General features: G+C 33.0%; 1 protein-coding gene across 8 annotated transcripts in view; it reads left to right on the forward strand.

Moving 5' to 3' along the window:
• Bma-zfh-2 (Uncharacterized protein) overlaps positions 1-14,610 on the forward strand; it is a gene marked incomplete at both ends in the record, with an annotated part of 48,675 nt that overhangs the window by 27,102 nt on the left and 6,963 nt on the right. For 6 of the 8 annotated variants that reach the window (XM_043080675.1, XM_043080677.1, XM_043080673.1 and 3 more), the window contains 8 exons: positions 5,207-5,269; positions 6,831-6,919; positions 9,879-10,075; positions 10,373-10,472; positions 10,618-10,756; positions 10,895-11,016; positions 11,441-11,600; positions 13,854-14,061. In XM_043080675.1, the coding sequence (XP_042936609.1) occupies positions 5,207-5,269; positions 6,831-6,919; positions 9,879-10,075; positions 10,373-10,472; positions 10,618-10,756; positions 10,895-11,016; positions 11,441-11,600; positions 13,854-14,061 (1,078 nt within the window). Of the gene's footprint in view, positions 1-5,138; positions 5,270-6,830; positions 6,920-9,878; positions 10,076-10,372; positions 10,473-10,617; positions 10,757-10,894; positions 11,017-11,440; positions 11,601-13,853; positions 14,062-14,610 lie in introns of those variants that run through there. The other 2 variants (XM_043080670.1, XM_043080669.1) reach the window with 1 other exon arrangement.

Consider the following 14,610-nt stretch of genomic DNA (forward strand, 5'->3'; position numbering starts at 1 on the left):
GAATCGATTAGATTACTGTATTTTTTAATCATTATAATACGTCTCATTTTTATGCTTTCTGAAAGTACTCTATCTCTCAAGATCTGTCTAAAGTATTTAAATTTTTTAGGAGAGATTGACAGTACTTCCATCCAACTATGCTAAATTATAATAATGCATTAAGATTTATTCATATCCTTGTTTCTAGTAAATAAAGTGTAGTTCAGTCACAGATACAAAGGATTTAGATTCAGCTTAAAATACTTAATTTATTAAGTCAAAATATTGCATTAATAGGGAATGTTTTAAATCGTATAAGAATTGAATATGATATTTCATATATCCAGATGCAAAGGGATGCATATTCCAGATAATGATATTGTGTGAAGCATTTCGCAGAAAACGTGTTTGTCACACTAAGTAGAGTCAAAAAAATTCATCCTTTCTCAATTCTTACCTAAGCAATGCCTTTCTTTCTTACGTCTTCAGTGCTATTTTACTGAGAATTTGACTCAGACATTTCAAAATGTCTAAACAAGTTAGGTGATCTTGTCATTTTTTACACCAATAAAAATAAACAGAAGTATATAAAAAAAGTGTCTATATATGGTCTCAAGGTGAATTATCGGTTTGTTTCCCTGCGTTTTTGTTCTTACGAAAAGAATTGATGATATCACTGTTAAAAGCAGTGGCGAATATAAATCGTTATTTCATCTTTTTACACTGCTTGAATAGATATATTCTGAATGAGTTTAAACTATGCACTAAATATAACAAATTAGATTCTTTTTCTTTCGTCTTTTCGATTACTATTTCCAATAATGTTCAGATATAAGGAACCTTTGTAATTATGCTTAGGCTGTGCTACGTGATGTAGAAGTGCCTTTGAATACAACAGGTATTTCTATCTTTCTGTAATTCTCTTTCACGTAGTAAGAGAAGCACGGACATTACAGATGTTTCAACCATTATCATTCATTACTTACAATTTCTAGATCTGTTCTAAAGTTACTGTAGGTTGCTACTGCTATTTCACTACTGCTATAACAGCAGTATTTCACTACTCCAATATATTTCAAATATAAACTGCTGATAAGAAAGAGCTTTTCTATTCAGTCTTCTTGAAATCATTATTTGCAGTGAAATAGTAAAAAATTTAATTGCATTCGAATTACTTAGAGAGGTGTAATATGTACTGTTGTTGATACTGCTAAAGATGATAAGGATTGGTAGTGGTGCCACAGATAGAGATAAGAGTCAGGTACAAAAGTTCTTCGATTTTATTGAAGGATAAGCTTGATTTTTATTGCTTATCTCACTTTGCTAAATTTTTATTAACACTCTTATTCTCATCATCATCTGGTTTTTCTTCTTTTTTTTTCAGAAACAGATTTTCTCGATAAGTTTTTTGTCCTCACATTTGCACAACATAGGTGAGGAAAAATTATGGAGCAGTTGTTATTCAGATAAAAGTAGAAATACGGTAGTGTCATGAATTTAGAGAAGAGTCGGCTGATCAGTATTTACTATTCCAGAAAATTGTCTGCTTTGGATTAATTCTGTTTGTGACTGTTCGGAATGAATGATTGAATGTTTTGTCTAACAAAAGAAATATGATTTCGTATCTTTTCTTTTTTTCATTAGATTACAAAACGAATCAATCCTTGCCTTGATCATCAGCATTTAATGCTGTAGTATAATGTGAGAAAAGAATGTCTTCCAGGGTTTCATCATCTTTCTTCCATCGAATGTCAATGAAGAGCAGAGAAGCATCTTTTCTCCTTTTCAAAAAAAGCTTGAGAACTGTTCGTGTTATTGTACCTACAGTTATCCTTTTTCCGTTCTTCTTCCCATCCGTTCCCCTTTTGTCGTGTTATGTTAATTGTTGAAAATAATAGATTACATACAGCGATTAAGTGGTTGATTGTGAAGTAGCCTACTCCTTCTTACTCTTTATCTTCGACATAAAATGTTAATGAAACTTAGTAAGAAATAACATTACTTAAATATTTAAATGGAGAAAACATCTTCTAAAAGTGTAAGTTAAATGGTCTGAAGACAAGGAGCAAAACGATACAAAGCTCGCTCGACCATTCGATTGTGTTTATTTCAAACATTACTTTAAACAGTTCCAGATGAACTGAGTTACTGTTTGCCTGTTCTGTCACATTTATGTATTTGCTCAAAAGCACAATTAAAGTGTTCAAGATCAGCAAACTTTTGTAATCACTGACTGCATCATATTATTAACGTTTTTGTCATAGAATATTTTGCTCGTTCAGCTTATTCATGTTACTGATACTCTGGATAAGCTAGTCTTTATCTACCACAATTTTACTCTTGTCATCACTATTACAGGTATTCAGGTCATTGTGAAAATTTAATCATTTGGTCACGAAAACTTTTATTGCAAGGTTTTACAAAGCTATATTAAAAAGTCATCTGTTGGAAAATGCATAAATGACATGAAATTTAGTGATAGAAATCAAATTCCTCTAATTACAATCTTTTATACACCATGGATTTTTCTTTTTTTTTTTTTTCTGCGCTTGAATGCTTCGTATTTTCGTTAACTGTGTAAGTAGTTTTTCAATCGTTAATTAAATACATTGTTTGTTGCATAAAGAACGGATTTGATAGAAATGAAAAAAAAAAAAAGGAATGGAAGGAGGTAATGTGATTATAATTGGTATCCCGTAACAAACTTTTTAGCCTTTAGAATTATTTCTTGCTGCTTTAATTTCACAAATGATCACGATTTACTAAGTCGTGATCTTCTGATTTACATGAAACAGCACATCATTTCGATCTTTATAGTATTTTAATTTTAATCATGAGAAAATGCATGAAATGCTCGGATTGCTTGACCGACCAAGAAGTGGAAATGTCATTTCATCTGACTGAAACTTCCAGAAGTGTACTCCTAGAGTGACCTAAATATCTCAATTAGATTTTATTTTTCTAAAATTGAAAGACAAATTTTCCCGGAAAAAACTGTTGAAAATATTTTTGAAGTCTTTTAAGGATACGTTTGCAGTCTCCGAATATTGTCGAGAAAATTTTGGCAAAGTTTGCCCGTCAGAATAAGTAGTTTGAGTTTTGTAAAATCTGCGGCCATTTTAAAGGAATGTTGTTGCTACGTTATCATTAGCAATGGTACAGAGCTGACATCAAGATCACAAAGCAAAAGACCGTGATTTGCAGCTTTTTTAATTGAAAAATCGCCAAAAGCTCTCCTACCCGCCATAGCGGCAACTTCTAGCGACTTTTTGATGTAGCCGATAAGCTAACCAGTCTTTAAAAAAAGTCACCAAAAAAACTAGCTGTTTCGCTTTGCTCAATTTATTAGACTACATGGAGACACCGAAAGCACATCAGCCAATTCTCCCATCAGAATGTGTTAAAAAGGTATCCACTGTGGCAATAGTGGTTGTATTAATGACAGAGGTCAGTAGCATAAGAATTTTATTCTCAGCAGATGTTTATCCCACACAAAGTAGTGAAATGGCAGAAAGTCATCAATTCAGGTGTTAAGATTCAGGACACCAAGCTTTCGTATACTTTTAAGATTGCTTCGAGCGTCTCACCTTAAAGCGACAACATCACTTCTCTCTTGGTGAACTGCCATCAAGGAAGGGCGCTGTTGAATATCTCTCGGCAGGCATTATAAGTTTCGGTCTGAAGATAGGTATATAAATTGATACTATTCGGTTCAATGGGCACTACCAGTCTGAACCATTCAATTTATTTATTTCGCTTCATATTGTCCAAAACCACTTTGCATTGATTGAATAAATACATACAGAGGCAGCAGCACTAGCACCACATGGGGACCATATCATCTCTTTTATATAATAATATAAAGTCATATTTTTCGATAAACTGCTTCTGATCCGACAGCATTCATCTTAATGTTCGCTTGAGCTTTAAGCCTATTAATATTCCCAAATACTTTGTCACTAACACTATCACCATTCATACCGGAATCAAATGTCATTTAGTTTGTTTTGTCTACCTGGTTCGAAAATCAAAATCTTTTTTAGAAATAAGCAGAAAGTGCAGGGTTAAGCATCTCACATGAAGGTATTTGACGAGATAACTAAGATCATTTTTTCGCTCGAAAGATTTTATCATTTCTATTCCAATTATCGGATAGGAAATCCTTTTCCAAAAATAGAAGGTAATGTGAATGTTAATTTTAATTTATTCTTCCGGTTTACGATATTTAATTTTACAATAACTTCTCGACGATTTTCTTTTCGAAGGACTAGATATATTGACCGCAGAGTAGTTAAGCAATAAATTCTCTCTTCACATTCTTTTTTGGAAAAAAACTGTTCTTAAAAACAGAAAAATGCAAAGTCATTTCATATTGCTCCTGAAATCAAGAATATTCTTCCATGTTAGTCCTTTGATGGATGTCACATAAATGGGAAAGTAAAAAAGGAAAGATTATGTTCTTATATAATTGGCTTTTAGATATCACTGGGTTATTTTTAAGTCACTGATAGTAGGTACCCGTGTTTCATGTATCTCCTATATATATAGGAAGAGAATTGGATTGATTAAAATATGATATCGAAAGTGATGAGAGGAGAGGTGCGATACTACTACTCATTGCGGATGCTGTTTCACTATTGATATTTGAGAAATTCGTGTTCGGGTTGAGTTATTGGTTTACTATTTATTTTTTGATTTTAATTTAGAAAATACTTTGCCTCTGAACTGGCATATTTTTCTCTACTATTTTCTAAGTTCTTCCTTCCTATCAGCTCTTTTTTATGGCTACTTTTTTCATTTAAAGGGGAACTTTCATAAATATTTAAATAATTACTTTTTGCTTATTTTTATTGGACCTAAACTTTGCTAAACCTCACAATTCAGAGATATAGTAAAATGTTTTGATACTTTGGAGATGCATCATAACATGCTTCATATTTTCATCTGAGTAGAAATTATGCTACGGGAGATTTTTAGTCTGAAAGATTAAGTGGAATGGTTATACATTATTTTGAAAATAAAGAGATATCTAAGGAGTAATTTCGAAAGCTGCACGAAGTAGATGAAAATTCTTACTGCGCTGAACTAAATAGGCTCCTTTTACTTGTCATTTTTATTTCAGAATTTCAAGAATAGATTAGATTAATATGTCATTTCAGAAACGAAAACAGAATTTAGCGAGCACAGAAAAGTGGTACATTCAACAAAGACCGATGGTGAGCCAGCGATGGCTGAACTGTGTCCTCTCTGTCCATGTAAATGTATTGAATTGCGTACACACCTTGCTGAGGTATCATTCTTTTTTTTTACCAATCCATTTGAATAATTTTTCCTAATATGCTCGAAATATAACGGTGTTGGTCTGTTGAACAATTTCACCTTTGCTTTTTCTAATTGTTCTTTCCTGAGGTAGTACTTGAACATGTGAAATTGGTTCGTCACATGTGAAAACTTTGTGAAGTTATGCCTAAGTAATGCCGCACAATGTTCGACACAGTAGAACATATTTAGTCCTATTTTTTCAAATTTGGTACAGCTTCAAAGAGTGAAATTCTTTAGTTGCATAAATTCTTTATCTGTTGCAGAAAATTAATACATCACGGTTCGAGACTTATTAAGTACTTGTTAACTTAGGTGAAATAAAGGATTAAGTTAGTATGTCTTTTGCACTATTTTTTTTTCTGGCCAATTCATATTTCTATTCAATCTAAAAACTGGTAAAACCCTTGTCTTAATCGGCGAAAAAATTGAAAATATAAATGTTAGATTTTAATTTTACTCTCAAAGACTTCCTCACAAGGAATATTTAAAGTCTCTCAACAAATGTTTTAAAGTACGTATGGTTACATCGTATTTTCGTTTTCTAAACCATTATTTTCAATGAATTTTAAAATAATGGCATGACAGTAACGTAGTGGAAAGAATTTTCAGTTTTAAAGAAGTCCATACAAATACTATTTGGGTTGTTAGTTGTCCGAAAAACTTTTGTTTTCTTTTAAAATCTTTATCAACTTAATTTCTCTTTGCCTTTTATGCTTATGATCTCCTGTACCACTCTATTTTTCGAAAATTTATTTAGAATTCAGAAAAATGAAAGGATTAGTTGAGTAATTTTATGCTTATTGAAATAAAAATTAACAGACCTCTCCGAATATTTTGATTATGCTAAAGAAACTAAAGAAATGGTGGTTCATTAAGTGACATCATTCTTTGTGCAAAAGATTCTTAAACGATGTTTTCAAACTGTCATTGGACATCATTTTGGACATTGTTTCAACTATAATATTAGTGCATTAGCTGCAACAATCAAATATTTCAATGCTAACAGTAGAATCCAAAAACAAAATTGGAATCGAAAAATGGCGTTTGATTGTTTTCTCTAACACACAGTTGGATAATTGTAGGAGTTGGAGAATAGTGCAGTTAAGTTTCTATAGAAGCCACTATTGCATTAATTTCGTCGCCTATTCCATTAAGCTAATGAATAAGCCACGTGAGCAAAATTTCAATTTATAGAGGTAATTTGTTTGTACATTGAGAGGACAAAGTCGAAAACCTGATTTTAACACTAATAAAATCAGCCCTTCACTAATATACCATCCAGCAATGACAACACTGCGAATCTTCGGCCAATTAATTTCAACCCATACAGCAAAATGCTGCGACTCTTTAACTACACCACTTGCTTGCATTTCTGCATGTTTTATTAAAATATATCATTCTTGTTAGTTACAAAATTACCTCAGGTGGTTTACTCACAGATGCAGTATCTATGAGAGTTGATTACCCATGCTTTCAATTTCAAAAATTTGATTTCACTGATTCTGTGTTTTATTGTCATTTACTTTCAGGAGCATAAAATAGCGGAAGAAGCAATTGAGCGGCTGCTTTTGAATACCGCGTCATCAAGTCTGCTCAACGATTCAGCATCTGATAAGAGGTAACCCTCACAATATTTTTCCGGTAATCAGTTCAGATAAACTTAATATATATGATAAATCAAAATAAACAAAACTAGAAGAATACCGTCATGTTTATGATAAGACACAAGACAAAGCATGAACATATATCAATTTTATATACAAATGCTTTTGTCATAAGCCATATTTTGATTACAGAATAGGTACCTGTTCAAATGGCACTAATTGTAAAAAAATATTAATAATTCATGGTGGTTTTGTCGAAAAGGGAATGATTTTGATAGCTTGCATAGAGAACGCATGGGTCTTATGATAATTAGTAGACTCATTATTTTCAGTAGATGACGATATTGAAGATTTGCAAAGAAAAATTGATCACATTTTAGATGGTTGTCCTTCCAGTCTCAATTTGGTGGGACTAGTGTTGCTTGAGATTTCACATTTATTTCCAGTATTGGTGCCAGGCGTTAGCGTTGTATTACTTGACTAGTTCCATCTTTATCATTACGATGCCACATGTTAGCATTATTTACAACAGATAACCCATATCTTGAAATTAACTTGTTTTGCACAGTTTTAAATTATTTTATCGCTTTAAAAATGGACTATTACTAAGTTTCAAATTTATGAGAAGTAGAAGTGGAAGAATTACGAATACAATTATATATTGAAAATGGGAGTATGTCTTAACATTACCAAAGCAATTTATAAATAGGTAAGCTTGGCTAGAATAAACTATTCAAAAGTGAGCCAAGCAACTGGGTTAGAAGATAGCTGTCGGAAATTAGAAATTTAAAAAGTCATATGTGTTGCGTTGATTAAAGCAAGCCTATCATATGATATACGTCCGATGCACTTTTTGCTTGCCGTGAGAGAGCTCTCTTTTCTTTTCATAAAATGCCCTATTTCATTCATGACGTATTTTTGTAAGGGGAAAAGCAGTAGCGGCGTTTCAGTGGTTCGAAATCTGCTTGTTTTTTTTACAGCCATTTTCCCAGCCGCATCATTTGGTATGAGCTGATGCTGTACCCTTTTCCGTTTCCTCATCCCATCTCCTTCGATTTGCACTAATTTCCATAATTCCACCAATTGTTTGTGTTGTAACATGCAGTGCGTTCGATTAAGATGGCACCTCTTCTCTTTCTATTTCTCTTTTGAAAGTTTGAATCTGATTTCCAACTTCATTTCCAATCTCCCTCAATTAGCTATTTGTCTAAAGGAAGTGAGAACTCTGTTTTATTGATTCAATAAAATCTGTCAGTGCAATTTTTAATTGTATGTTTCAATGAACATTTGGGCTGCTAGAATTCGCCTAGTATGCGCAGTGATACGTGTGATACGTAGATCTAAAGTACCACCTTGCTGTGTTACGGTAGTACCAATCTCTACAAGCAGACGCGCAGCGCAATGTGCTTTTATCACCAACGTTACATGCTGATACCAAAAACATTGGCTGTTTTGAAGTGTCTTTTACAAAAACAGATTATCGTCGACGCACGTGTTATTACGTTATGATTAAAATAGCTTTGAATGATTGTATACTTAAAAGGAAAGTAAATCTTCTCTCATTCTTCTCAGTGAATTTACCATGATCGCTGCCGAATGGTTTCTATTCCATAAGCGTCAAATGCACATATAATATGCACCTTTTTTCTTTTTTAATTTTAGCTTTTTTCTTCAGTTTCTAGTGAAAGCTTCCATTCCTAATCCTCTTTGAAACATACAAATTTTTTAGTCAATTCATAAATTATTGGGTAGAAAATCTTAAAGCCACACAGTTTTTCAGTAACATCCACTAATTGTAATATATAAAAATGTCCTTAATGATAAATATTAAAAAAAAAATTTCCTGAATTTATCTTCTCTTCCTTGACTTAAAATTGTAGTGTTATAGTGTTAATAAGTATGTCTTAAATCTTGAAAGAGATAATACAAAGCTTATTTCATACTGAATATTCCGATTTGGTTTAACTTTCACAAAAGTGACATGCTAAGTGGTAAGCAAGAACTGTAAGACTTGCGGTCTTTGGACTGGAGTTCTTTGTCCTTAACCTGGAATCTATATTTCCCACCATAATACATGGAATTCGCTAAAACTTATTTCCGAACTTATATTCGTGTACGAGTTTTTTCGCTTACTTATATCTAGTATTTAAATAATGAAAAGGTACTGTTCGTTCATATGTCTGAAATGATTTGTTTAGCTAACTTAGTTTCGAAACCTTAATATTTTTGCTTCTAAAGTACTTTCTCTTGCATATCAGAAAATGGTGGCAATGATTATTCTGGTTTAAATTGAAATTCTTTAAATTTGCATTAGCTCACCAATCTAATAGTTCATAATGATCCGAAATTCACCACATCAGCATCGGTGCAATTATTGTTGTAAGGGATGGGGGGAGGGAGGTTTAACATCACAGGAGACGCTTCCACTGCCCCTAGTTTTGGAGTTTAATTGGAATTGCTAATGAGAAAAGGAAAGCCGTTTATGTGGTTGGTGATGCTTCATACTTTTGATTTATTTATTGTATCATTCTGTAGTCAGAATGTCTACTCCGGATGAGTATTGCTGTTAGCCTGTTCATCTATTTAAAATTTGTTAATTTATTTCTACATTTTTATAATTCATTGATGGATACTGAGGAAATAAGACTTTTTAAAATTTATTCTTCCTTGCTTACTGATTTCATTGATGCTTGTTGTTCATATTCCACCCGTTACTGATTTCAATAATAGCTCTGTTGTGACTCTTGCTCATCATTATCATTTTCACAAATTTAGCGTATGCAAAGCGCACTACATTTTACAATTTGGAACCTGTTCAGTATTTTAGTCATAGTGCAGAAACCAGCAAGCGACGAAATATCAGTATTGTTTTTGCCAGTGTCATTGCTACCACAATTGTGATTGTCATTGTTATTAGCATCGATGTCACATTGTTATTTATGATCTGTTATGAATGAGCAACCAAATTTACAGTTTGAAAAAGAAAACGGATCGGCAAATTTACCGTTACCATTGCTCACAGTGCTCGTTGGCATTTCGTACCGAACAACGTCTTGCCAGTCACGCTTTGCACCACACATTCCGGTCTAGTAGCCGTTGTACCAAATGTGATCAAAGCTTCCGCTCTCATGAACTACTGAAAAGACACAATGCTCAGGAACACACCAATGGTCAGTTCTTTTTCTGCAATCTTTTTGCCATTAGATCTCTTCTTATTTGGATTTTTCTCCAAACCACTATTTTGAAATGTAAATCCTTTCCTTGACATTTCTAAGATCTTTTTTCAACTATTTTTCATGAATAGCCGGAATCTTCCCAATCTTGTTAATATGTTGTAATAAGTTTCTGCAGTACCAATATTCCATCAGAATTTGACTAGTATACATTTTCCTACTATTATTGATTGAATAGTATAGGCTGTAATTTCGGAGAACTTGAGACGTCTATATCACAATTTGTCGTTTTAGGTAAAACTTATAATTCACCGACCACAAGCTTGTGTCATTCCCAGTTAGTGGAAGCAGCAATCGATGATAAAACGGAGACTGATCAAGTTAATCCACTAAGGTGATTTCATTTATTCAATTTCATAAATATATTGATTCCCAGTTTTTTGGATTACGTACTTTCTGGAGAAGATTGAGATTTCGGGAGTTTGAGATTCTGAGAGATTTGAGTGATCTGAATACTAAATTATAAATTATATTTGCAGACCTTTCAAGTGTGAACTATGCAAGGAGAATTTTGAACAAAAGCATCAACTGTTGATGCATTATAACTCAGTAACACATCTTCATAAAGCTAAAAAAATGCTCGAGGAACAGTCGAATAGCTTTCAACCTAGTGCACAGGTTAAAATTTTTGTTTCTTTTGGTCTTTCTTTTTCTCCTTTTAATTCCTAAATCCTTTTTTCAACTCAGTTTACTTCTCGGAAATAGTTAAGTTAACTCAATGAATTACTAAACATTTTAGCGTTAATTTTATTTCAGATTTTGGCAGCACTACAAGCGTCAACAAGTTCTCAATCGTCACATGGAAGCTCAAAACCATTCAAATGTAATCTATGCAAATTGGGTTATGGACTTGGTTCTACTTTAGATATACATATAAGGTACTCGAGAAATTGAAATTGTAAATGCATTTGTTGTATTTAAATGTAAAGGCAAATGTACTCAGTGGAAGTACTTCGTCGTTTTATTACTCCATGAATATTATTTTCTAGTTCGTAGTTTTGCATTAGTATCTATAATGAAATTTTTACTCATAACTGAAGATAGATCATTTTATGGTAGCATCTAAAGTTTTGAGATTACTTTTTCTTTAAACAGTTTTTTTTTAATTAAAAAAAAAATTATTGCTTTTTTTTGAAACTGTACACTTATAATTGCTTTTCGGATTATAAGTTGTGATATTCTGTTCTTTTTACCTAACAAATTATACTTAGATTCAGCTCTTGTTATCAAAGATCAGCTAAATTGGATCATAGTACAGTAATGGTATGATTTTGGTCATCTGATGCGTATTGAACTCTTCAGATCTGTTGCACATCAGTCGCGCTTAACGAAAATAGCTGAGCTCCTAGCACAAGGTGAAATTGATGGCTGCAAATCGATCATAGAACAACCAGGCGGGCCAACACAAACAGCATTAGCTGAATTAGCTACCAAACATGATTCTACCACTGATCCAGTGCAGGTATATTCTGCTTTCTTGATCAAATTTACTTGATAAGTTGACTACTATGTTTCCATATCATGTGACGTTATTGTTAACAATCTTTTACGAAATATGCACCTTGAAAAAAAAGTTTTATGTAAGTTAATAAACTATTTCTACTATCTCCCATAATATCCCTCCATCACTGTTAATGACATTTTTGCATGTTCTCACCTTTACTTTCCTAGCTACTTCAAATTTGTCACATATCTTACCAAATTTCACAACAAGTCATGTCTCATGGACAAAAAATACAGTATCTGTAGTAAGTCGTTGCCCTAGTAAATATTATGCAATCATCATAACCACAGTTCATGAATTTAATCGATGGTGTCATATCTCAACATTGTATCTCCCAAAGCTCCCACGATATTTTTGTAGCAGTTATGATATCTCAGTACCATACTAAGAATAGTGTTTTAGAAAAGGACTCCACTAATTGTTGAGTATTCTTTTTCTACAGGTTTAAAGGCTCAATTTTCATTTACATGGCGAGCAGTTTACAAAATTAATCACTGAATTATTGTATCCTTGCCCACACTGTATTCCCTTCTTTTTCTAATCCTCTCACAGTTTTCAACACTTTGATAAGTGGGATGATTGAGATAGTGGGTGGTGGTAATAGCTCCAATTGCTTCTCATTGATTTTTCTTTCCTTTTTTTTTGATATTCCTATAAATTTAATACACTTGGAGAGTTCCGATGTTAAACTCAATTTATTTGTGCGCTGTTAAATTTCACCGCAGTGAAAACAGTATGTCAATGAATTCCTGTTTACGTGCATGCATCATATTCGAACATTGCCCGAAGTCTCATGACCTTTTAATGCTGCTACGGTCTAGACTAAATCCGTTACTACTGCCATCAATTTTCGGTTGATCTGTTTATTACTGAGGGGAAAAATTTCCCTGATTACTAATTTTTATTCATCGAACATTTGTCTCGGCAGTATATTGCAGTGGGTCATCAGCTGGTGGATTTCTTCCATCTCGTGGAGGTACACAGTGGATCTATATATCTACAGACAAAGTTCAGTCGACCATTTATATATTACATTTCATTCCCTTCTACTGGACAATGAATGAGGAATCTGCGACGATTCAATCGGCTTCATTTCATTTTCTTTCTCTTTCCTCTTCTTGACAATTGTATGTTCTCTATACTATTTCAAACTCTCACCCTCCATCATGCTCACTGTCTTTAGTGCTGCTGATCTTATATTCCTGTATTATTTCCTCACAAGCGTCCCTGACCTCTCTCTCCTTCGTATTTTCAGTTTCACTCTCTTTTGGACATTAATCATCATAATAATTACCGTATAATCTAACGGATAAATGCTAATAATTCGTGTATGCGTACGTATGTGTGTCATATAATATACGTGTGTGTGTATGTATGTATGTTTGAAAGAAAGATATATGCAATTGCATTCCGTGATTCAATCAGTTGGCGGTACTCTGCCAGTGAAAGCTCCAGCGTTCTCTGCGCTAACTTTCAAGTTTGGTCCCCTCAAAGAGTGGGAAAATTTTCAAAAATCCAGAAAAAAATTGACAAAAATTTGACTATTTATTAATAGAGAGTCGATACCAAGGCACTTCCTTCATTCCATTCCCGTTCTCTTTGTCTCTCTTTCTTCCTTTGTTATTCATAATTTTACAGAAAAACAATATTATTATGCATTCATTTGAAGAATAACTGCTCAAAAGATTGGAAGTTTAGATTGTTTGTTACTGGAAATGCTTGAAAATTATCTGCATTAAGTATAGTAGTATTTCTCCCAGTAATATTCATGAAATTTTCAAATTCCGAAACACTCAATTGGATTAAATACAGCATTACTGTTCACTGTCTGATAAGAAGTAAAGTCACCACAAAATTGTTTGTACTGATCATAGTTGGACAATATCTGGATAATCATTTTCACTGTAATATTATTTTTAGTTTTATCCTATGTGTATTTTTCAGTTGGTTGTAATTTAAAATAAGTCTCATATAACATTAAATGTCTCGAAATTTGTTTTAGTTTCGGCATGATTTAAATAATGTCTTTAAAGAAGCTGAAATCAACAACCAATCCAATTTATACTATTGTTTGACAACGAATCCTAAAGTGGTGGCTTTATCAGCTTTCCAATTCTTATCCAAAAATATATAAAAAAATTTCCCATCGGGAATAAAAATGCAGAGATTTGAAAAACGATTGATTATCTAGTCCAAAATTCAATGTTGTAGAATGGGTTGGAGCAACAGCAACAGCAGCAGCAGTCAACCTTGGCGATGATCAACATGCTGAATATGGCGCAACTTTTGTCGATAGCATCCGCTGGTCAAGCCGCCCTGCCGAATGATATTCCAGCAGCGACGACTTCGCAAGCTCATTCAGCATTAGCGACCATAGCCGCTGGATTTCCGCCTATTATCACCCCATTTGGAACTTTGAGTTAGTTGCTTCCACAAGTTGACAGGCTTTCTTGCAGAACCAGAACAGAAAGTCTGATAACTCATCAAGTATGAAATGTTTAAAGATTTTTTGATGCGTGATTCCTGTTTACTTCCTTTGGATTGAGATTGATATTACAAGGAATACGAAACTTCTTCAGTTGCATTCCTCAAATTACACATCAACTTCAGCTGACCGCCCAAATTTGAGTAGTGAGATTCAGCCTCACTGATTTTCTTTATCAATTATTAAATGAGAAAAATCTCAATATATTACATAGTTCAATTACAAATTCTCTTCTTTCTTGAACTTTTTCTGACCTTCTTTGTATGGAATTTTGTAAATGAATGAACGTATTCAGCAATATTTTCCTGATTTTTTTCATCTATTTTAGATTTTTTCTTCCAAGTTTTGAAAGAATTTGGAATGCAGCGTATCTTGTTTCTTTATATTTCTGCTCACCCTATCTGAATTTTCTGATATTTTACTAAACTTCTATCAAAAAATGAATGAGTCGCACATTATTCTAGATCAGTTTTTTCACGTATC

This window comes from Brugia malayi, assembly GCF_000002995.4.
Source record: "Brugia malayi strain FR3 genome assembly, contig: Bm_v4_Chr3_scaffold_001, whole genome shotgun sequence".
NCBI lineage: Eukaryota > Metazoa > Nematoda > Chromadorea > Rhabditida > Onchocercidae > Brugia > Brugia malayi.